The sequence below is a fragment of the Clavelina lepadiformis genome, chromosome 4 (genome assembly GCF_947623445.1).
Source record: "Clavelina lepadiformis chromosome 4, kaClaLepa1.1, whole genome shotgun sequence".
NCBI classification, from domain to species: Eukaryota; Metazoa; Chordata; class Ascidiacea; order Aplousobranchia; family Clavelinidae; genus Clavelina; species Clavelina lepadiformis.
Genome location: NC_135243.1, coordinates 4819140 through 4841499, shown reverse-complemented (window position 1 = coordinate 4841499; position 22360 = coordinate 4819140). Strand labels below are relative to the sequence as shown.

At 36.6% G+C, this 22360-nt stretch overlaps 2 protein-coding genes across 2 annotated transcripts; one reads left to right on the top strand and one right to left on the bottom strand.

Annotated features, from left to right (window-relative positions):
• The first annotated feature begins 1675 nt into the window (after positions 1 to 1675).
• Positions 1676 to 7969, top strand: LOC143452966 (protein white-like). Its single transcript, XM_076954121.1, has 18 exons — positions 1676 to 2225; positions 2433 to 2493; positions 2859 to 3029; positions 3301 to 3422; positions 3777 to 3890; positions 4402 to 4572; positions 4742 to 4847; positions 4919 to 5051; positions 5192 to 5289; positions 5384 to 5387; positions 5492 to 5603; positions 5706 to 5843; positions 6142 to 6285; positions 6460 to 6610; positions 6837 to 7020; positions 7159 to 7259; positions 7359 to 7468; positions 7558 to 7969. The coding sequence occupies exons 1-18, from the start codon at positions 2163 to 2165 to the stop codon at positions 7660 to 7662; spliced, it is 2088 nt and encodes a 695-aa protein (XP_076810236.1). The 5' UTR covers positions 1676 to 2162; the 3' UTR covers positions 7663 to 7969.
• Positions 7970 to 8104: 135 nt separating this feature from the next.
• Positions 8105 to 22344, bottom strand: LOC143453149 (enhancer of mRNA-decapping protein 4-like). The gene is made up of 30 exons (XM_076954315.1): positions 22215 to 22344; positions 21318 to 21388; positions 21049 to 21104; positions 20380 to 20491; positions 20115 to 20214; positions 19718 to 19904; positions 19368 to 19527; positions 19036 to 19149; positions 18667 to 18776; positions 18377 to 18460; positions 18202 to 18286; positions 17675 to 17779; positions 17182 to 17416; positions 16123 to 16192; positions 15942 to 16039; positions 15482 to 15696; positions 15076 to 15207; positions 14596 to 14701; positions 14215 to 14401; positions 13416 to 13528; positions 12845 to 12983; positions 12477 to 12582; positions 12131 to 12296; positions 11811 to 11963; positions 11517 to 11632; positions 11012 to 11177; positions 10578 to 10764; positions 9775 to 10069; positions 9169 to 9332; positions 8105 to 8912 (listed from the first exon to the last, which is right to left on the bottom strand). Exons 1-30 carry the CDS (start codon positions 22309 to 22311, stop codon positions 8729 to 8731), a joined length of 4113 nt encoding a protein of 1370 aa, XP_076810430.1. The 5' UTR covers positions 22312 to 22344; the 3' UTR covers positions 8105 to 8728.
• Between the last annotated feature and the right edge of the window lie 16 nt (positions 22345 to 22360).

Below are 22360 nucleotides of genomic sequence, written 5' to 3'. Positions count from 1 at the left end.
TTTTTCGTTCTACCGCGCCAACGACGAAAAACGACAATGATGATGATCACCATAAGCAAACAATATCTCTGTTAATATTTGATAAGATATATGCCCAAAGCAGTTTTTAAAAAATACACCTATACGTATCTAGATTGTAGACACTGGCGCTACAGAATTCATTATTCTACCACGTCAATGCTTTCATTTTGGGACTTGTTTAGATAAAAGAGTATCGAGTCATAGTTGGAAATAACTTGCCAAATTCTACTTCAAAACGATCAATTTTCTTTCGGTGCGTACGATATGTTTGTTTCTGGCGGACTCTATTCTGACGGAATTGTGATGCTATAGGATAAAGTTTGTATATCGTGGACAATTGTTTTCCCTGCCGAACCTGGCCTTAACAATTTACAGAATTTTTACAATTTTCGAAGTGCAGTGATCAATTGAATATCATTCGCTCTGTTAGTTTATTCAAATTACAGAAAACGTTTTAACAAATAATGACATCATAAAACTATACGAGATTCAGCCGCCATTACCTTTCAGAGAAAAAGTTGTCACTCATGTATCAGCTTTCGCTTTATAAACATGTACGGTTATGATGCCAAAGTGATTAGGCCTATAACAAATAATTTCTGTGACGTCAGTGTTATCTTTTATTCCGTCTTACTTCATATGACTTGTGTTTAGATTTAAAATGCATAAAACAAAAAGTAAAATTAAAGTAGAACTCGCATGATATAACGGTTGCGTGTATAACCGTATATATCGGGTGAAAATTCTAGTCCGGATGATTTCCTGTTTTTTTCAGTGCATTTCTACTCGCTTAAAACCAACGTTCGCGACTCAAAAATAAGCACGACTAGGAAACGTAGAAAGAATACTACCAGTGCACAACAGGAGAAGGCAACCAACGTTTCTGAAAAAACAAAGAAAACGAGACACTATTTGCATTTTCTTAATTTTGGGATCTCCTTGGTACAAAATGGTGAACTAAATGGGTCGAAATGCCCAAAGTAGGGACCTCTGCCCTAAACGTAAGACAAAAATAAGCACGCAAGTCAAAATAAGCACATTAGTATTTTCTAAGACATTTTACTTGAAAACAAGCACAAACTTAGAATCAAACACGGAATGGTAATCTTGCTTATAACGGATCAATTAATTATCGTATATAACGGATACATTCTCCAGTCCCTTTGAGAAAAAACGATGTACAATACCTCATATATAACGGATCTATTCATTATTGCAAAAAATCGATTGTTTACAGTACGATTGCTATAGTCACAGAAGAAAGCGTGCGTTATTCCTCACACTTGATTCGATGTTTCACTTGTATTGCGTGCACTGTATTTCTGACTTGAAAATGTCTTGTAATTAACTCTGGAATGTGAGACGTAATAAGTAGAGACCTAGCGAACGTGCGCGATGTGACGATGGTCAATCTCGTATACATGTATAGGCCTACAGTACACCGGTTAATTATACAGTATCAAGTTTGGTTTGAAATTTGGAAATAAAACTGTTAAATCAATGAACTAATTATCTAATACTTCGATATACCGATAGTCACAGTGGCCATACAGTGTGGCAAAGTTCACTGTGCTAAAGGTACAACACGACGCTCTGTCATAATACAAATAAGGAATGCCTAATTGGAATAGCTTGGAGGAGCCTACCATAATTTTTCCAGGCAACGGCCAACATCTCATGTTTGATCGTGACAACCGACATATTTGTATAATAGCAAGATCAAACAATGACACACAACTAAACACAGGAGGGTTTCATGTTAAAGCGTTTTGTCATTTAGACTTTGACTTTTTCTACTTGCGTTTTGCGTCACTATATGTTACGTAAGTTCAACCGAGACAAAGAGAAAAGCTCCTGTTGGTATAAGTTAGATGCAATCTTGGCGAAGGTGTTGTGTCGATCACTTATATAAAATCTTTAGACAGATTTTAATTTCAGGGAGGAAGAAAGTATGTTACAATGAGGCTGTGTCCTTCAAATGAGAAATTATTTTTATAATGATTGAAATTTGTTACATTTTTGTATAAACCTATTAACTCTTATTTGTTTTGTAAGAGTACTGCAATCAAGTTGTGCATCAGAGAAGAAACTTAATTGCTGACATTTGAGGTATTTATACAGAGTCTCCAATTTTCGTGATCATGAGCTCAAAAAACCTCGCTTATGTGAACGATGCAGACGAGACAAAGCTAACCCCAGTAGAGGTAAATACGTATTGGATGGTCAAAGTTTCAGTTTAAATAAAAAAACTTTGAGTAGGTTCTGTCGAAATGTTATTAATTTAATTGAAGGTGAGGTATAACACTTGCTATGCTCCATTTTTTTACATTAATTTACCAAAATAGTCAACATGATTCATTTTCAAATATAATTTCGTTTTTTTTAAATCTATATCTTTTGTGTTTCTGCAGAGCACAAAACAGAATGGTTTTAACGATATACAAATTTCTACAAACTTCAGCAAACACTCAGGTAAGTAAACTCTCTGTTTAGCCATCGCTTAAAAGTGAAGGAATATTGCTTCTTAACCAGCGATATTTTAGAAATTTTAGATATTAACAAACTGTGTAAAAAATGCTTGCAACTTTTGCATGGTAAACCACAGTAATATAAATATAATTTTGTTCATGTTAACTCAAGCATAAATGTAAAAACTAACACTGCAAAATTCTTCGCATATAAGACAAGTCTGCTCTAATTACTAACTTCTTCAGATATAGCTTGACAAAAAATCTATCATGGCTTTAAGGGTGACGTGTTTTATAAATTAATTTACAATTATAAACATCAAACAATTCCTTCCTCAGTTCATAATTGGCATTGTTTTAATTGCCCAGGCAACAGCAGCAGTGGAAGCTCATTTAGTTCTTTCAGCTCAGCGACACCTAGTGGAGATGGATCGCCAAAAAGGATCCGACTAACCTGGACTGACGTCAGTGTCAAAGCAATGCCCAAGAAAGGTTTGTTGGGAAGAGCAGGGGCAGATGGAAAGCAAATCCTCCACGAAGGTAAAAATGGTTATTTCTTGTCGAAAATAAGACTCGGCTTTTAACCTTTTTACGGATATGTTTTGAAAAACTCTTTATGTATTAATAACAATTTGCAAAAAACACTATATTTTAATTATCGTCTCTTCATATACCAACTCATTCTCCAATATTTTTATGCAATGAACATATGAATTATAAAAGCAATCGATCTTTATCGGTACATATTATAAGTTTAGCTAAATTTCGTTCTGTGTACTTCTCTTCATAAATATTTCCATTTCCTCTCAAGTGAGCGGATATGCAGAACCCGGGTCACTCCTGGCTATAATGGGCTCGAGCGGGGCAGGAAAATCAACTTTGCTCAATATGCTAACTTGGAGGAACCGGAGAAACCTTCAAGTGGATGGAGAAGTAGGTCCATAAATTTTACCAACTAGTTACGATGCAGTTTAGAAAAGCGTGTGTAGACTATTGTACCGTTAAATGAAAAAACTTTTAACGATATGCTAACCAGGGAAGAACTTATTAATTAAGAAATATTATTTCCATTTAGCAATTGCCATTTAAATGGTCACAATCAAAAATAATTCATTTACTTTGGGATTATCCGATACTTTTTCTTGCAAATGTTACCATTGCCGCTGTATGTTCTAACGATGGTGATTTAATATCTACTGTATCATAACATCACGTATCTTTGTAATAGACCTATACGATTTTTGCTAATATATAAATTTGACATATTTACACTAACTTTGTATTCAGATTCTCTGTAATGGAGTCGCCTTGGGACCAAATATAACCGGTGTATCAGCTTATGTGCAGCAAGATGACTTATTTATGGGAGAACTGACAGTCAAAGAACATCTCACATTCACTGTAAGTATCACTTGACTAGTTCCTAATGGAAGCGTTTTTGGTTCGTATTTTTCTGCTTCCGTTTTCAACCAAAATATTTTGATCTGCAAATATTAAGTTCATCGACCTTACCTGGTTTGACGTATTTACACGTTACATAAAGCAAAGTGAACGATCTCCCATTGCGTAAATTTCATTTGATGGTTGCCAGGTTCTCCCGTGACGCAAAAACTACCTTTATTAAATTCCTTCATTGCTGTTTGATAAGCGTCGCAAAAGCTACAGTGTATTGATACTCAAACAATAGGCTACAAGTTTAGTTGCACTTAAACACCTTAAGACCTAAAACATTTCGTAAAACATATTTCATTAATACAATGCATAAATATGTCAATTGGGCTCTAAGCCTCTGGTACTCTTACATCGCATTCTCTCTGAACTCTTGGTTTATATAAAAGTAATCAGTTCTTCCATATACGACAAAAGAGGATATATTTTGTTGGAGAATAATAATTTATCTTCTCCTCCTCAGGCAAGATTGCGGATGGATTCTTCCACTACTGATGAGGAAAGAAGCAAGCGCGTTCATGACGTAATCAAGCAGATGGGGTTGAAAAAGTGCGAGGGTACTCAGATTGGGACTCCGGGAAGAACTAAAACCATTTCAGGAGGAGAAATGAAGAGGCTGAGTTTTGCAGCCGAGGTAAAATCCCGTTATTTTTATGCCCATGAGTTAAAAGAGGTCACAAAAAGCCTTTTTGTTAAAACTTTACAACAAAGAAAACTTGGTTTCTTTTGGCGCATTAACCTGGCGTCAGAGATTAACTTCAGTTTGGGCTGTGAGTTGCAATGTTCGTTGTTTTTCTTTATAGCTCCTTACGAACCCCTCCATCCTTTTCTGTGATGAACCGACTTCTGGACTCGACTCTTATCTGGCAAAGGTCATCGTTGAATGCATGCGGACTGTTTCCAAACAAGGTGATATTTTTTTGAAGTAAACAACCAAACCACAGTTTATGGGTTGTGTAAGAATATATTTTCCCCTGCAGGTTGCACGGTTCTTTGCACGATACATCAGCCAAGCTCTGAGGTGTTCGAACTCTTCGACCGCTTGCTTCTACTTGCTTTGGGACAAGTCGTTTTCCACGGCGACGCAAAAGATGCGATTACTCACTACGCAAAGTGATTATGATAACCCACCTTATGGAAATCAATTAAAATGCTTTTTTTTAAATAACATAATGAATGATAAAATGTTTACAATTATATTGTGTGAAGTTTGTCGTTTTTAATTATCCGTTTGTAATTTCAAATGTTTTCAGTATTGGCTACTCGTGTCCAGCAAACTACAATCCCGCTGACCACTACATCATGGCCATCTCCGTCATCCCTGGCGATGAAGAAGCCTCAAAGTGCGTTTGTTACATTCTGGATTATGCATACTTAGCATAGTTTGTTTCAAGCACCTTGGTCATAATTAACTTTGAGTTCTTAACTCAATGACGAACTTCTAGCCAAGTTTGGCTGGCGCTTATAAAATAGCATTCACTGCTTGATAAAATCGTAGTCAAATGGTTATAAATAATATGCTATACTTGAATTTAACTAACTCCTGCCAACAGGCAGACTATCGAAAAGTTCGCCGAAAACTACACCGCGTCTTCCTACAACATGGAAGTGAAAAAAAGAATAAGCTTACTGGAAGAAAATCACGAAGACAGGAATGCAATGATGGTAAAGGAGATTATTAACTCCTGAAAGATAAGAGCCTTCTAGCTGTTTATTGGAAATTAAAAAGAGGTTTTCAGGATACTTGTAGAACACACGTTTTATTAGGTTGAAATCAGAGAAATGAAGAAAAAACCGCGATACCGCGTCGGGTTCTTTGAACAGAGCCATGCTTGTGTCGTCAGAGCATTCAAAACAACTTACCGCAACCCGACACTGACCAGAGTAAAAGTTATTCAAACACTGGTAATAACAAGTTTATTAATTTGTTATTTTTGTGAAGTATGTGTTTAGCTTAGTAAATACAGCAGTCTTTTTTCTTTGCTATAGCGTTTAAAGCATATTTCGATTACTATAATACTACGCAACACTGTCGGCTATTGTACTTAGGGTTAGGGCGCTGTTCAGGCTACATGTTGAACTTATTTCTCCAATCTGAATGGCGTCATTTTTTATAGCATAACTTTCGTTTTGAAAATTGTCTTTGTGACATCACGAAATAAAAAACACTGCTTCTAAGCCTGACAAATCTTGTTTAATTCAGTTTGCGGCTATCATCGTTGGTCTGGTCTACCTTCGTCCAAACTTCTACAAACCCTACCTAAGCTCTGATGTCATGACTGTATGTGGTTCTCTTTTCCTCGTAATCACAAACACAACCTTCACCAGCGCAATCGGAGTCCTTAATGTAAGTTTCGAAGATTTTTATAGCATTTAGGCGACGTTTTAGCAATCAAGAACTTAAAAAGTCTTCAACTGCTGATAAAAAAGAAACAAATATAAAACAAACAAACAATTGCTGTCCTGACTTAAACGAATGCAAACTACCAGCTTCCTACGTCAAATGCTTTGTCAATTTCAGGCTTTTCCTGCCGAAATACCCATATTTCGACGGGAACATTTCAACGGAATGTACAGCACTGCGGTTTACTTCATATCAAAGAACCTGGCCGATCTGCCAACATACCTTGTGCTTCCCTTCGTGTACAGCATTGTCGTCTATTTTATGTTCGGTCAGTATAAAATCCATAGACATCACATTTACTACGTTCATCGGTTGGTTTGAGTTGTTGTTTTAGGAAAAATATTCCCCACGTTTAAGCTTTTCTGTCGCTTATAATTTTTTCTGTACTTACGATATGAAACTAACTTGCATTAATGTAGCATTGTGTAAAATAATATTTATTCTGAAACTTTGAAAACGAACGTTCGGCCTGTACACAGCATCATTATTCACAGGTCTGTTTCCAACGGCCGCGAAATTTTTCATCTTCTACGGTTTTCTTGCTCTTTTGGCGAACACTTGCGTGTCTTACGGCTACATGATCGCTTGTCTTTCACCGAGCATTGGCGTTGCCATTGCCCTTGGCCCGGCGCTACTAATGCCGCTTCTGTTGCTTGGCGGGTTCTTCATCTCGGCTTCGTAAGTTGAGAATAGGGCTTGAAATATGTGTTGGACTTTTAGCAACTGATTTTAGCAACAGCAAGACGTTTTTATCTTTTAAAAAAGAATCAATCTATAGACGGACATTTAAATTGTAATACATTTTTTTTATTTTAGCCAAATTCCAGTCTACCTGATCTGGTTGAAGTATCTGTCTTGGTTTTTTTACACCAATGAGCTCCTGAACATTAATCAATGGGAATACGTTGGCTATTTGGGTAAGCAATGAATTATCATACGAGTCATTAATCACATATAAGAAATGAAAAGTATCAATTGCAAAACATATGGTCTTCTTATCTAACATTCCACCTCAGGTTGTCCTGCATATAATGCCACTTATAACTCTACACTCATTGACACAAGTCCTGGTCCATGCCTGTACGAAAACGGCCAGGCTGTATTGTCAAGTCTTGGATTTCACCAGGTGAGTTTCCAAACTAGTCATAATGGTATTTTGCAAGATAGTTTTCTCAAAATGCACACTTTGACCTGATACTATGATGTTATGTGCAGTCAAATTTCGGCCGGGACATCGGTCTGATGTTCGCTCTCCTGTTTGGCTTTCGTGCCGTGGCTCTGGCTTTTCTCTACTATCGTGTTAGGGAGAGTACCAGATAGGACACTGGAAATTGCTTATCTGAAGTTGTTATCTTGTCACCCAAGAAATTTGCAATGCGTGACCTGTGCCCAAGCACCAAGGGCTTCCTATTGTGAATCTTCGTATTTATTTCATTTTGTAAAACTGTTTGAAAGGCATAAATCTGCACAAAACAACTCAACGCTTCTATTCGTATTTATTGGCTGATGTCTACTAGTTTGGGTGGTCATGGATGATTTTGGTAAATATTTATGAACTTTCTTTACTTAACCGTGCTTGCGCAAAAACACAGCAAAGAATGTGGAACGTATGACGAGCTAGTTTAAAGTTTAAGCAGCCAGGGTGTGTACAATATGATGGTGGAAGAAATAATCTAACACCAACAGTACTATGAGTTTACACAAGCTCAGCAAAAAAACTTCAATAAACTGCATGTTAAATAAATTTTAACCACAGCAAACATTGATTGGTTTTTGGTTTATTAAAAAGAACGAAATTTCGAAAGAAAATTGACTCGAATTGAAATAGAACAAGAAAATCTTGCAACTAGGATCAATGGCACAGAAACTTTACTAGGTACGAGCATTGCGAAGCCTACAGACAACTATAGGGACGAAGGGACAAAAACTACATAAGCAGTTGCGGCTCGGTGCCACGAAAAAAGCAACACGATTTCTTTTCACGACGGCCTTAACGGCCCATGAACGAATTTGATAATAATAGCAGCTTAGAAAGAATTCGATTCTAGAACGTTTTTAGCATTCGCGGACAATCATTGGTTTTTAGAACAGGATTGATTTTTCAACATTTCTTCGTCATGTTGTCCATCACTTAGCCTGACCTGGTCACTGACCAAACTTGGTGACTCAGCGAATTAAAACCGCTGCACAGAGCTAATCAAGATAAAACAAAACAGAAAAACTTGAAAAGTTGATCAAGGTGGTTTAGGCTGCTGGTGTCACGAAAACAACACTAGCTATGCATGATCATTGAAATTGAAACCTTTGAAAACCAACTAAGGACTCTGGAATAGTTGAAACAAATGACACCGGTACAGAAAGCGACCGAAGTCGGCGAGAGTCAAAGTCACTTCATTAAGGATTGAGCGGCCATTGCAAGCATTTTTAGGTCTTTTCCTAAGGATGGGTTTTCAAGTGGACCTTGTGCGCAGGCCAATAACTTCTGGACGAGCGCGCTCAACACGCTGTGCATATATTCTTGAGTTATTTGATGGCGTCGGTCGAGATTCATCACCGCTTCTTGAAGGTATCTGAAATTAGTGGAGTGAAATGATCCTGTTTTATTTTCGCGCCAAACTCTGGACTAATTTTAAAAACGGGAAATTTTTTCTTAGTTTCAATTTGTAACAATAACACATTTCGAAATAAGAAAAATTTAAATCACCCAACTATCTGCAAACAGTTAAGAAAACCGTGTTCCCAACTTTAACCGATCAATCACATAATATTAACTAGTATCCCTACTAAATTACTATAAACTAGTTAAGGAAGCAGCAGAAGTATTACTTTAATTTTATTTCTGTCTTGCTGGCAAGGTCGCTGGATAGTTGTTGGATGAGTGACAGAAGGATGGGTTGCTGTAAGGGGCAAGGGGAAACCCCAAAGACGACAGAAGGGTCCACAGTTTCACAAACGTACATGACCAGGTTCAAATCGGCGGCAGTTAGGGCCTAAAATACAAAGCAGTAATCACGATTCAAGCACAGGCATATTTCCCAGGTAAAGCTTGATGTTATAAATATTCTAACCGAGCACTTGTCATAACTTCTACAACCGACATAAAACATACTGTAAGTCCACCGTAAGCTTTGACTGAGAGCCATTAGATGTATTAAACAAACTATGAATTTCAAAGTTCTTTAAATCACTTGACAGTACGTGTTGCATGCCAAACTATCCATATGTTTGCAACAACTATTTGCTATTTCCTTTGCAACAACGATAAATAATACAGGCATTGTTTATATCGTTTGCCATGAAAAAGATACCATCAGTTTCCGATCTAGATGTTTTTACTTCGTATAACTACGTATTCAAACCGTTTTATTTTTAAAAGCACGAACTGCACAAACCCCATTCACAACAACAGCGCAAAGAAACAACTCTACTTACTGTCTGGAACGCCGTATTAACATTTCCCTGTTGGAGCAACTTAAGTATCTGTTGCTGCTGTTCTAGTAAACTAGGTCGATGTAACATCGGTGTGGCATTTATCTGGCCCGCCACGACACGGGCGCCACTTAAAGCTGACGTCTCCGCCTCCGATAGGCGGGAAAGTTTTTCTTCTATTGTCTTGCCGACGACGTCACGCACTATGTCACTGATGACGCGCTTCTGATCATCGTGAGTGGAGGAGTTGTGCTGCTTGATCGCCTGGGTGAGGCTGGCGGTGAGTTTTCCTTCACATCTGGTTCAAATTGAAGAGTTTGCGTCAAAAGTTATTAGAATATGGTTGTATTTTATGAAGATTAAAGAAGGGATGGAATGAGAAGGTTGTAAATGTGTTGCGAAATTCAAAACGTATCTCTCGTTCGTCTACCGAGTACCAGCTATGTGGTTGTGATTTTGAGTATAAAACGTGTTCCCTTTTTAAACCGAAGAATGTTTGGTAAAGTTAACTTGTGTGATATACACAGTATTATTACCGTGTTCATGACCACACCGACAAGAAAGTCTGGGTACTATATTGGGTAACACAGTACAGTAGTTTGTTTAATTAATTGGTAGCTACAATATTTGCCATAATTGTTCTAAATCAGGTATTTATGTTGTGGTTATAAGCGTTAAAAGATTTCAACTGATATCTCCACTCCCTACTATAGTTACAGTTAAAACGCATTGATAAGAACGTTAGACACATGAGAAAACAATTTGTTTGCTGCCAAAATTGAGGAAGCAACAAGTTAGTTAATTACCTGGAAAAGGTCTTCTCAATATTTTCTGATATTTGTTTTTGCATGGTAATGGCCATTTCTGATTGGATATTTTTGGAAACCAACTGAAGCTGATTGGTTGCATCGTAAGCTTCTTTCACTAATCCTTGTAACCGGTCCTGATCCGGTTTCAACCGGAGTTGAATTTGTTTCTCCAGTTTGCCAAAAGCTGTTTGAACAACGGACGCATGCCATCATCAACAAGGTAAGACTTTGAAATTGCCGTACTCAGTACCATTACCTCAACGCTTTGCAAACGTTAAGCTTTGCAGAAAAAAACTTACAGATAGTGTGAGAAAAAAAACGACTTTTAAACTGTTTTTCTACCACATCTTTCACGTAGTACCGAGTTTTAGCAAACTTCAAGATGGCACAACACTCAAACAATAACCCAGGGACATTTTAGAGAGTGTTACCTTCCTCGAGGCCTCTGTGGAAGGTTCCAGCAAGTTGTTGAAACATCACCTGACAAGACTGTTCAAAGGAGGGCACAACCCTGGTCAGAAAAACCTCTTTTAGGCTGGTCTGGACATGACCTTCAATCGCCTTTGACGTCATTGCAGCAAAAGTTTCCGCAACATTCTGTAGATATTTGAGATAAGTTGGTATGCCAAATTCACTACTGATGTTTGGATGGGTTAAATAAACTTGGGGAGTAATTAATCAGTAGTTATTATTAGTTATAACTAAATAGTGAATAGCTAGTTATAAATTAATCAGCTAAATTAGCATCCAGCTTTCACCAACAACACAGTACGTGAACGGCTCTGAATTGTTAACAATAAGTTAAGTAATAACTTATTACTAATAAGTTAAGTTAATAATAAGTTAATAAGTTATAAACCAAGCGCACTTTCTTTCTTAACTAAAAACAACTATTGGCTGCTACCATTAAATATACAATCATAATTAATAAACCACCTTTGATTCAACAACTTTTCCAATATGTTCTTTGAGAACAGCATCGGTGGCAGCTAGTTTGAGGGCAACTGTTGTGTTGAGTTCTTCTTTTATGGGCTGCATTGCTTGTGTTAAAGCTATGATTTTTAATTAAAAATGAGCCACATGTGTGTATATAACCATAGCCTATGTGAATACCAAACCTTATGTATGCAACTATAGCAAGTGTGGTGAGTTTGTCAAAACCAGTCAACCATGTGTTAAACATTAGCGAATAATAACAATTCCAATGAGTTAAAACATTTTGTCGGTTACCGGGTAGAAGTGTTTTCTTGATTTCATTTTTGATAACTCGGTCGATTTTACCGGCTGTAACTTCTGTGACACCAGACTGCATCGATTTCATATCAGTGCTTAATCGACGTTGGTTGTCAGACAATGACTTTACAGCTTTTTCCAATCGATCATCTGCGAATGACACAAATTACATCACAATTGGAACAGCGACATCACACCCAGGGTTAACATAATATTAAGTATCAGACAAACAATGATGTCATGACTTTCAGGTATCTGGACTTTGACAAATTACAGCACATAACCCTACGTATATATTACAGTGAAAAAAATCATACTTTGCTGCTCAAAACGTTTGAGCGTTACATCGTTCTGCTGTTGCATGTTGTGCTGCTGCGTAGCAATAGCTTCCAGTTCTAGTTGTTGCCGATTGAGCAGAGCGACCTGCTGCTCATGATAATCGTTAATCAGCTTGATAACGCTTTCTGCCTCCACAGCTGCAGGCTACAAGTTTATGAGAATTCCTAAGTAACATTGCTTGACATACTTGCAAATACCAGTAGTCTCGCTTTTGCTAAAGTTAACACCGGTTGCCTAAACCGTTAAATGTTTAATCTCAAAACAGTTTGCTGTTGTGTTTTGTGCTTAATTTGGTGATTTAGGGAGCTTTATTACAGAACTAACTTCAACTGGTTGCGCTGCAGAAGGTGGCACCGAGCTTGAACCCCAATCGGACGGTTCCCCTCTGTCTAGTGGCCCCATTGGCTCCTGTGGTGGATCTGGGGAGGCTCTGGAGTCACAATAGTTAATATTAAGAATAGTTTGTGTTTGGGCCAATTAATTTAACAAGATGCATTGCATTCACAGAAAACTTTTCCACTACTTTAGCTGTAGTGTTGCATAAAAACTAAACTAAAAGAGAAAATCTTCAGTTGGTATCTTCACTAAAATCAACGACATTATTAAAAATAATTTATCAACTAACATCAACCAGTTAACTATAACATTCATAAGAGACTGTATAATAATGTAAATTACAAAAGAAATCCCACCTGACTGCAATAGGTCTGGACATCGTCACATCTGGTGCTTTTGGCCACATGGAGGTACTCGGCATAGAGGACGATGACGTCATGATGATGGGAGGGTATCCATCAGCTGAAGCACTCGATGGAATCATTGAGATTGGGCCTGTCCAAGAAATAAATGAGTGAGAATTGGGCGGCTGTTTTTTCTATAACTTGCATATTTTGCTTAATTGGGAGTCAATGGAATGTTTGCATAAGTTCATTGCTTTGTAAAAGCTTTAACATTGATTTATTTATTGACATTATTTATGTTTAATCTATGGCTGTTTGTTTGAAACTACACTAAACTAAGTACTTTGTATAAAAAGGTAGACCCCACCTCGAAGCAAGTACAGTATAACGATTAACCATATTTAACATAAGATATTATGTGTCACATAGGCTATACTGCATCATGTAGTTAACAAGAATCTTGGAATCATACGAAAAAACATTAGCTCAGTGGATAATGGATATTGGTCATAAAAGAAAATGTTTGATGATAATTAATCATCATGGTAACCATGGTAATCATCCACAAGAAGCAAAACTTCACCTTCAGCATGGCTCCTTGCTCCTGCTCCAGGAGTTGGATGAGCAGGAGAAATGTCCGGCTTCACTTCATCCAACGTAGACGTTGATGAGATCAGGTCCGGAGATTTTACAGATCTAGAAAACATTTTAAAATACTACCGTGACTTCGGGATGATACTTTTATGTTATAAGCAAAAGAAAACTTTTGAATACACGCAACCACCTGTTAACTTGAAACGGTTAAATAATTTCAAAACAAAGGATCCTGGCATGCTCTTATATTTGGATTGGTTGTAAACTGCTCTGTGCTGGTCATTGGCCGAGTTAATATTTAGCTTGAAGCAAAACTTAAGATATTTAACCAGAAACCAATCACAAACTCACAACCAGTTCAGAACCTTGTTAGTTAAAATTATACCAAACAACACAGTAGAACCCCAGTACGTCAACGTTCCACTTGCGAGGCGAGAGCTGCGGTCAAACAGAATGTACATTGCAATAAAATAGAAGACATTCTGGTTGTGACAAAGGGATGGTCATGTTATTGGGGACTTAGGGTGACCGGGGTTTTACTGTAGGTAGACATATAATGCGTTGAAGTGTAATATTAACAATAAAAGTACAACACAACAAAAAATCAAAAGCAATCAATCTCTGTAGAAGAAACTAGTACATTGTATAAGCTAATAAATAGCACAATATAACAAATCGCAAAGGAGAAATTAAAGCACAAATGAAAAATATCAGTTAATCATTTTCACCAGAATAATCGACGAACACAAATTTCTCAACTACGAGCAAACAAAGTATTGTTATCTCACCGGGAACAGATGGATTGGAGAATTTCAGCAGCTGCAGCTGCTGGAGCTTGAGGGGGAGGAGTAGGGGATGAGGTTGCCTGGGGCTGAAGCGGAGATGAGGGAGGAGTTTGAGTCGGGTTGGGTTCCTCTTCATCTTCTGCTCCTGAAGAACTCATCATGATATTTGGGAGTGAATTCTTGACTCCTCCTGAACATTTTGACCTTTCATTTACACCTTTTGCTTCATTGAAACTATAATTTCTTGCTGATAAGGGGATTACCAATTATATTACATGCACAGAACAAACAAATGTCTAGTCTTTGTATACATTTGCTTCAGATAATGCACGAACAGACAACGCAAAGCTGACCAATAACAGCGTAATAGACTATGGAGCTTACCAAGGATCAAATTTTCCTGGTTAGGTTGATAAAATGAACTGCCCATTTGACTGAATGGAGTTACATTTGTGAAACTGCTGCTTGCTGATTCGTTTATATTCCCAGGCTGATTGAAGGTTAAAATATAAAGAAGATTAATGTGGGTAAATGGGTAATCTGAAATATATGTTGGAATTACAGATACATATTGTACATTGCAACATTGGCAAACTTGCAAATGAAACACCATTAAGCTAGAACTGAGATTTTCACAGCATCGTGGTGCCAAATCATATCCATCGACTTCACTTTAACATTTTTATATTTCTTTAAAACACCCAAAGAAATGTTAAGACAAGTTTCTTTTTTCGAGTCTGAATGGTGAGAAGTGAGTCATGAGTGATAACTACTGGCCACAAGAAAGTAAGGTCCAGATAGATCTAAACTATATCCCGTATATATATTGAATTATCGACTAAATTGAATCATGCATCCACTCACAGATTTATGAGATCCCATGAAAGCATCTGGAGTCAGAAGGACTGGAGTGGACGCTGGTTGTGTGACATCCGGAGCAGTTGGAGCCTCTTCATCTTCTGGGGATTCCCCAGGAGAAGTCACCGCTATCAGAGTCTACATAATGTGAATGTAATTTTTAATGCTGACAGTTATGAAGTAATACTATATTGTAACAGAAGTATCGTCATCATATTTAATAAATTTTTAATGATATGCTGAAAAATGAAACGTACATGAAAATTGTGCAAGATTATTTAGAATAAGCTGGCGATCAGCTAGCCAATCAACAAGTTAATTGCTAACAAAACACGTTATTACCCTACCTACAAACAGTAAAAGCACAAAATGCCAACTGAAAGCACAACACAGTACACAGACCAATCCATACCTGGTCATTATTTGGTTCTGTGCTATCTTCTAATGGGGGGAGATCGTTGTCCGACTTATTTCCCTGGTCATCGGACCCAACACTGACCAGTTCAGGGGTTTCAGACGTTGCATCTTCTTCACCCATTCCAACCAGAAAAACGGGGTCACCATCAGAGGTTTTGTCTCTAGGTGGGGAAAGAGGGTCATCTACGCTGCTTAGACTGACCTGGTCTTCTGTAAAAACAAGAATTAAAATTATGAGATTTATAACAGTGGGATAAAATATGGAAATTTCACTGCCGTGACTGTAACACTCACAAGGTCAAGGTAATCTCAAGACCACCGCTGGTTAATAAACCATGTTAGCAATAAACCATGTTACTGTATATCAAAGGTTAATCACATTTTGCTCGAAACCTATTTTATCAGCAATGAAATCACGGCAAGTTTGACATTCAGTTAAATGTTTGAATACTTACTAATATCCTCGGATATGGTGTTATAGGTGCTTGTGCAGTTGGCATCGGTTTGATTCGAGTCGTTCGGGACAAACCGAACCTCTAGACTCTGAAGCCCTCTGTGAGCAGAAATACTTTGTTAGAAAAATGGCAGGTTACATGCAAATGTCAGTGATTAAAAAAACACACAAATTTCTCGTACCTGGCCTGTACTGTGATGAGTTTTATCAAGATGCCGTCCATTTTCTCACCATCATCTTCCTGATCCTTAGCTGAGTGACGAGAAAAAATGGAGTAAAATGGATACAACTTAAAAGAACCTTTTCAAATGGAAATTTTGTATAAAATTTTACCAGAATAAAGCTCCAAAGTATTAAGTTTGAGCAACAAAAAAGTCGAGAAAATTTAACAACAGTTGCATGTAAAAAATGTAGAAATCTTAAAACGAAGCAATAAAAGTAAAAAACAAGCTAATCAAATAATGTAAGTTTCAAAGAAAGGAGAGGTTCTTCAATCTGATTGCAGCTATTAAGAAAAACGGGAAACAAAGGGAAAACTAACCACCCAACATTGGTTCTATTTGAATAAGATACTGATAATAGGGTTGGGACCCCGGGAAATCCCAATCTTGTTTCTCCGGATTTTAGCCATTTTTTCCAATTCCGAACCCGGGAATTTTGTCTTGAAATCCCGGGAATTCTGAGTTAAGCTTTTGGTCGTTCAATATTGCTTGATAGGTGGATTAAATTTGTTTAAAACAGTTTTACAGTTGCTAGCCACTTAGGTTCGGCACTAAGTGTTGTCATGCGACCTATTGGGTAACAATGGCTGAACAATCGCTTTTATAGCACAGGTTTGTGCCTTGTGCATCAGGTTTTACCCAAACTGTATTCATATGCTTGCTACTGGCTCTGACCGAGTCCTAGCAAATTTTAATCAAAATGTCTAATTTTGAAGATGTAAGTTCACAGAGAAAGTCCGAAGTCTGGCGAAACTTTTTATACAGCAAAACTAACGTAATGTAACTAAAAACTTTATGGAGCCCTGAAAACCATTAAACCTACATCAGAGGCCGAACTTGGGTTCTCAGCTCTTGGTTATTTTGGCACTAGAATTAGAAATCGTCTTAATGATGACACTCTTGGTGCATTACTTATGAGTGTACACTTTTTACTATGTTGATCCCGAAAAGTCCAGGGATTGTAGGGTGAAAAGTCCAGGGATATAAAATTTAGATAAACAAAATTTCATTCACTCCCACCTTCTATTTTATCCTCCTTGTCTTCTTCATCCTCATCCTCATCGCTCTCAAGCTCAGAGCCATTGTGAGATCTGCTAATATGAGACTCCTCGGCGAGAAGGCTTTTGAATTTGCAGTAGCGAGCATCAGAAAACGCCATGCTTAAAATCGGGGCGGCCAGTTGGAATTTTGCAATTGACGAGAGCTGAGATGTACCTTCGTTGATGTTCGAATCACACTGCATCACATACAGCACCTGCGGGAATTAACATCATTGTCATCATTGACGTCGTATGTCCTCGTTATGTCCTTAAAACTTAAGCGCTTGTGCTCCAAAACTATAAAGTGACCTTAGATATAAAAGTGACCAGTGCTAATGCTTCAACCACAACTATGCTCAATCAGACGACAAAAACCTCATTACATGAGTAAAAGATTGTAATGAAACAGATTATTTCTGTTATAACGGACAATAGGCATAACCCGGACATGGTTAATATTGAACTTAAATCACCTTCCGATGGATATCTGCAAGAACGAGGAATTCAGCGGACAAGTCGAAGATTATCTTCAACTCGGGAAGAGCATCAGCCGGGGAGGGAGGTTCAAATTTAACAACCTGGTTATTAATTAACCTTATTATTATTAACCTGGTTATTAACCTAGCAATTTCTTTTAAGAAATCTTACAAATAATCTTCAATGAAACGCAAGATATTTGTGATAAACACAACACAACGATTTTTGTTGGAAATTTTTTAAATGATGTATAAAAAACATAGAGAAATTAGCCGAATATTGCTAAATGGCAACACTGTTTAAAAAAGAAAAAAGCAATTTGCTGGCAAATATTATTTCAATACAAATGCAGTGGGTTGTGTAATATCATTATTATGTCATACAGAATTTAACATGTAACAAAAAAATTAATTAATTGTTATTTTATTTGCTAGTTTACTTAACCAGAAATGCAGCAAATGCCCTCATTTCATATAAAAACAGGTTAAGAATATTGATTAGTTGAGAAATACAAATGATAGACCTGTAGGCAATTCCACGTTACTGTGCACCACATTTTCAATTCATTATTTCTGTCTGAACCGGTCAAAAGAAATCTCCAGAAAATGCTGAAAAAAAATTTGTTTTAACAAAAGATTCCTCATTGTAAATAAAATTGACTGATATTTGTACCCGTAGAAACTAGATACAGCAGGTACCTTTGTTCAGGATGCTTCCTGTTATCGCAAAATTTCACGGCCGATACCGGTCGTCCATCGTGAGGCTTCCACTGGTGCAAACATCTGCAAAGAAAATGTCAATTTGAATAAGTCAGGACATAAAATATGCGTGGGAAATGTCTAAAGTGTACATGTGCTTGTGACTGCTAGCCAGGAAATAAAGCAGTTTCCTTATGGCAAAGTTGATATGTTCAATGGTATGCATTGCTATAAAAGTAATTACACAGTTTAATGCGATTGATCCCATGTTATGCTCATGTGATACTTACGATGGTGCTTCTGTGTCATCAATTTGAACTTGCCAAAATTTCACATAACCGTCGTAACTTGCAGTGGCAACGACATTTCCAATCGGAGATAGCTCACAGTCGGTAATTTCCTGTAAAAATCTCAACAATTCAGTGTATACTAACGTAACCGATTTAAATTAATAAAAATTTCTTACAGAAATATTGTGATTGAAGAAAAAAATAGTAGTTCAAATAATTCAACGCAAACTAAGAAAAACAACAAAATACTCCATTCTATAGCGTGCATATTCCTGGTTCATTAAAAACAAGAATAATCTGATTAAATATGACAAAAACAAAACCACATCAAGACCAACAAAAGTTTAACTTTCAATGAGTTAATCTCACGTCGTCATGTTGTTTGATGGAAAGAAAGCACTGGGAGACATGAGGTCGATCAAGCTTTCCATCAAGAAGTCCGTCTGACACAGAAAAAGCAATATCCAAGTCCCAAACTTCAGCCTGTGGCAAACAAACAATTCCTTTTAACAACCATCAAATATAACTGTTATTTCAGTACCTATGGCACCTACCTCAACTGATGGCATCTATCAATAATATATGCAATAACAGCAATTACACCAGCAATAAAAACAAAAAAAATGATTAATTTCTAAAATTTTTATTCATAAATTTTGCAATGAAGCGTACATTGGACAAGTTTCACAAAACACCCTTACAATATTCGAGTAGGCCAAAACGAGGTATTTTGGCGAATCTTGTGATTCCGATTTTGTGTCGTTGATGCTTTCATCGGTTTGTACATGCGGAACCCAGATTACACGATGGGTACACTGGGTAGTTCCCTCACTTGGTACTAAATGGAATCGCTTCTCTGCACTAAAATGATATTTTGCTTGTTTAAGTTTTCTTAGGTGGATAAACATTAGCTTCAGGCTAAGGCAAGAGAGTCAAGTAAAATGGGTTCAAAAACACCAGTATATAAGCTAAAACTGTTGATTTAGGTATTATTTAATACTATTATTATTTTATGTATACTAGTTTAATTTTTTCCACTTAAAAATTTCACCTCATTGAATCAGCCATCTGGATCATAGACCAAATGATAAGATTGCCTGAGAAATCTACAGCTGCAAGCATGTTCGATGTCGAGTGTGAAAATGCAACATCTGATATCTCGCTCGTGAATCCCTTCAACAATACTCGATCGGATGAATTTTGACGATTAATAACACGAACAGAGTGATTGTTACGACCTGTAATATTGCACAATATCATTTCAATAAATGTGAAAAACTTATTGCATTAGTTATTTTTTAAAATGTGGCAATATAAAAATAGCAGAAAATTTCGTCTTGACCTTTAGCTAATTTCGGCTATTAAAATATTTACAACTTATGGATAGGGAGTTTGGTTTAAAGTTGTAAAACATGAGGGTAACTGAAAGGCTTTTTCACACGTTTTACCCTTTATACTGTAAGCGATGTACATGTCTGTCACTGAGAGAAGACTTCCAGCATAATAGCGATGATCCCACTCATATTTCGTGATTGTGTTCGTCTTAACCTAATAATTATTTTATTATTTACTAGTTAATTCTCATAATTGTTTATTATATTCCTGGCCGATTACTTTATTTAACATTATAAACTTGTAGTTAAGCACATAAGGCTAAAAACTGCCTCGTGTGTTCAAGTCTGAAATATTCTTTATTGAATTGAACTAATGCACCTTATTGCTGGCTGAGAGTGTGCTTTCCAGCTCTGTTTTAGAGCTTGAAGTTATCCGAGTTTCTTCACCATAAAGTTGCACGCAATCACCGTCTGTGACGTTTTCTAATAATCTAATAACAATAAAACATGTCATAAAAACAACAAATTAATATCTACTTATGGGTAAAGCACTTCATAAGCAAAGGCACTGTGACACTGATAGGGTCACACTTATTCATCCCATGCACAACAATCTTTGTCAAATGACTTCGCAAAAAGCTTGGAAAAAACATAAATTTACATGTTTTATGTACAGGTAATTGAAAATGTTTCAGGTTTGTGAGCTGATATATATAAATGAACAGAGAAATTGAAAATGGATCAGGGAGTTAGGCAGAACGCCATGGGATTTTAGTGGTTTATCTGAGCATCATCACTATTTAATGAATGTGAACAAGTGTTGCAAATGAGTGATGATATCATCAATTAAACCCAGACACGTTGTCATTGCATAAACAATTCTATTCATTATGTAACAACGACTATTGTTATAAGGTATAACATGCGATTAATCACAGATTTTGCAATGATAGTAACATCTTGTTCTGTATCATCAAAACAAACTATTCAATAAAATAACACAATTAAGAAGAAAATATGAAGAGGTAATACACACGCAAACACATACATTGTCTGATAGATGTCCTGCTCTGGTTCTGATTTCTTTTCTGTTTCATTATAGACCTAAATTTATATTCACAGTTAAGATAAGGAACAACAATATAAATATGTTTATACATGAATACATTGAAAAATATGAATGCTAACTCGAAAGTGATAATGCTGTATGTACATGACCATTTTAACAAAAATTGGTAAAAGTATTGTAAAAAAATACTAGCAGCAAACAAGATTGTGATGTAAAAAAAGAAAATATATTTGAATATTTCAATGCACCTCTTCTGTAGGCTGGAGTGATTTTGACAAAACTTCACTTGAATCAACATGGCTTGTTTCTTGGTCACTGCCTGCAAACAAAATCACAAAGACTCGTAAATGTTTGCTGTTTTTGTGAATGGACCATAAAGTGCAAATGAGAGTGAAGGTTGTTGATATACATATATATATATATAGATGTGTGTGTAGTGTACAGTGTACACAAATCGTAAAACACAAACAAGCACACACATTACATATAATTCAAAAGACAATTCCAGTAATAGGCAGCATACATATACTGCGATGTACTATGCCATAAACTTAAATATTTACAAACGTTGGAGGATAAGGCTCAAACCCCTGCACGTTTGACTTAACTTATTGAGAAATAACTTGAGGAAATAAAAGGGCAAAAGAAGTTACCTATCAATATTTACGAGGAAATAAGGATTCGATTGTGGATATGAAACTGAATCTGCCTCAGTGACAAGAATGGTTACACATAAACAGAGAAACATGAACAGAGAAAATATACAGAAACAGAAACACATAAACAGAGAAACATGACACCACCAAAACAAATGGCACAATTTCAAGACCCTAAGTTCAGCCAATGTAAGTCTTAAAGAAGTGTTCAATTGCATGTACTGTCTGTAAATTGATAGATTATGCTAAAAAGGACTTCTTTATTTATATATAGCTGAGACTGAGAAAGTGGCATAGATGAATGGGTCTCCCAGGAGTTAACAGTTTAGTATTTTCAAAATTTATATAAACATTTAATCAGCAAGTTTTAATTTTATCCTACCAGGTGTGGGTCACTGTGCAAACACTTTAGCTTCCAACCCAAAATCAATTAAAAATACGAACAACAAAATAACAGTCCGAGTCTACCAAAACATTGCAAGTACTTACTGGGATTTTTAGGATTGTCATTAATCTTTAGCATTTCCTTCAAAGTGTTGGCCAGATCATGATGGTTCCCACTTGAAACCCCATTGGATGGTTCCATAGTAGCAGATATCAAACGTGATAATGCTAGCACCTAAAACACAGCAAAA

Coding starts and splice junctions, on each gene's coding strand:
- LOC143452966 (XM_076954121.1), top strand. CDS start 2,163: ATGAGCTCAAAAAACCTCGCTTATGTGAACGATGCAGACGAGACAAAG. Junction 3,891..4,401: donor AAGAACATCTCACATTCACT/GTAAGTATCACT, acceptor TCTCCTCCTCAG/GCAAGATTGCGGATGGATTC. Junction 7,260..7,358: donor GGAATACGTTGGCTATTTGG/GTAAGCAATGAA, acceptor ATTCCACCTCAG/GTTGTCCTGCATATAATGCC.
- LOC143453149 (XM_076954315.1), bottom strand. CDS start 22,311: ATGGAACCATCCAATGGGGTTTCAAGTGGGAACCATCATGATCTGGCC. Junction 19,528..19,717: donor CAGATGGCTGATTCAATGAG/GTGAAATTTTTA, acceptor ATATCATTTTAG/TGCAGAGAAGCGATTCCATT. Junction 18,461..18,666: donor GATGACACAGAAGCACCATC/GTAAGTATCACA, acceptor TTTTCTTTGCAG/ATGTTTGCACCAGTGGAAGC.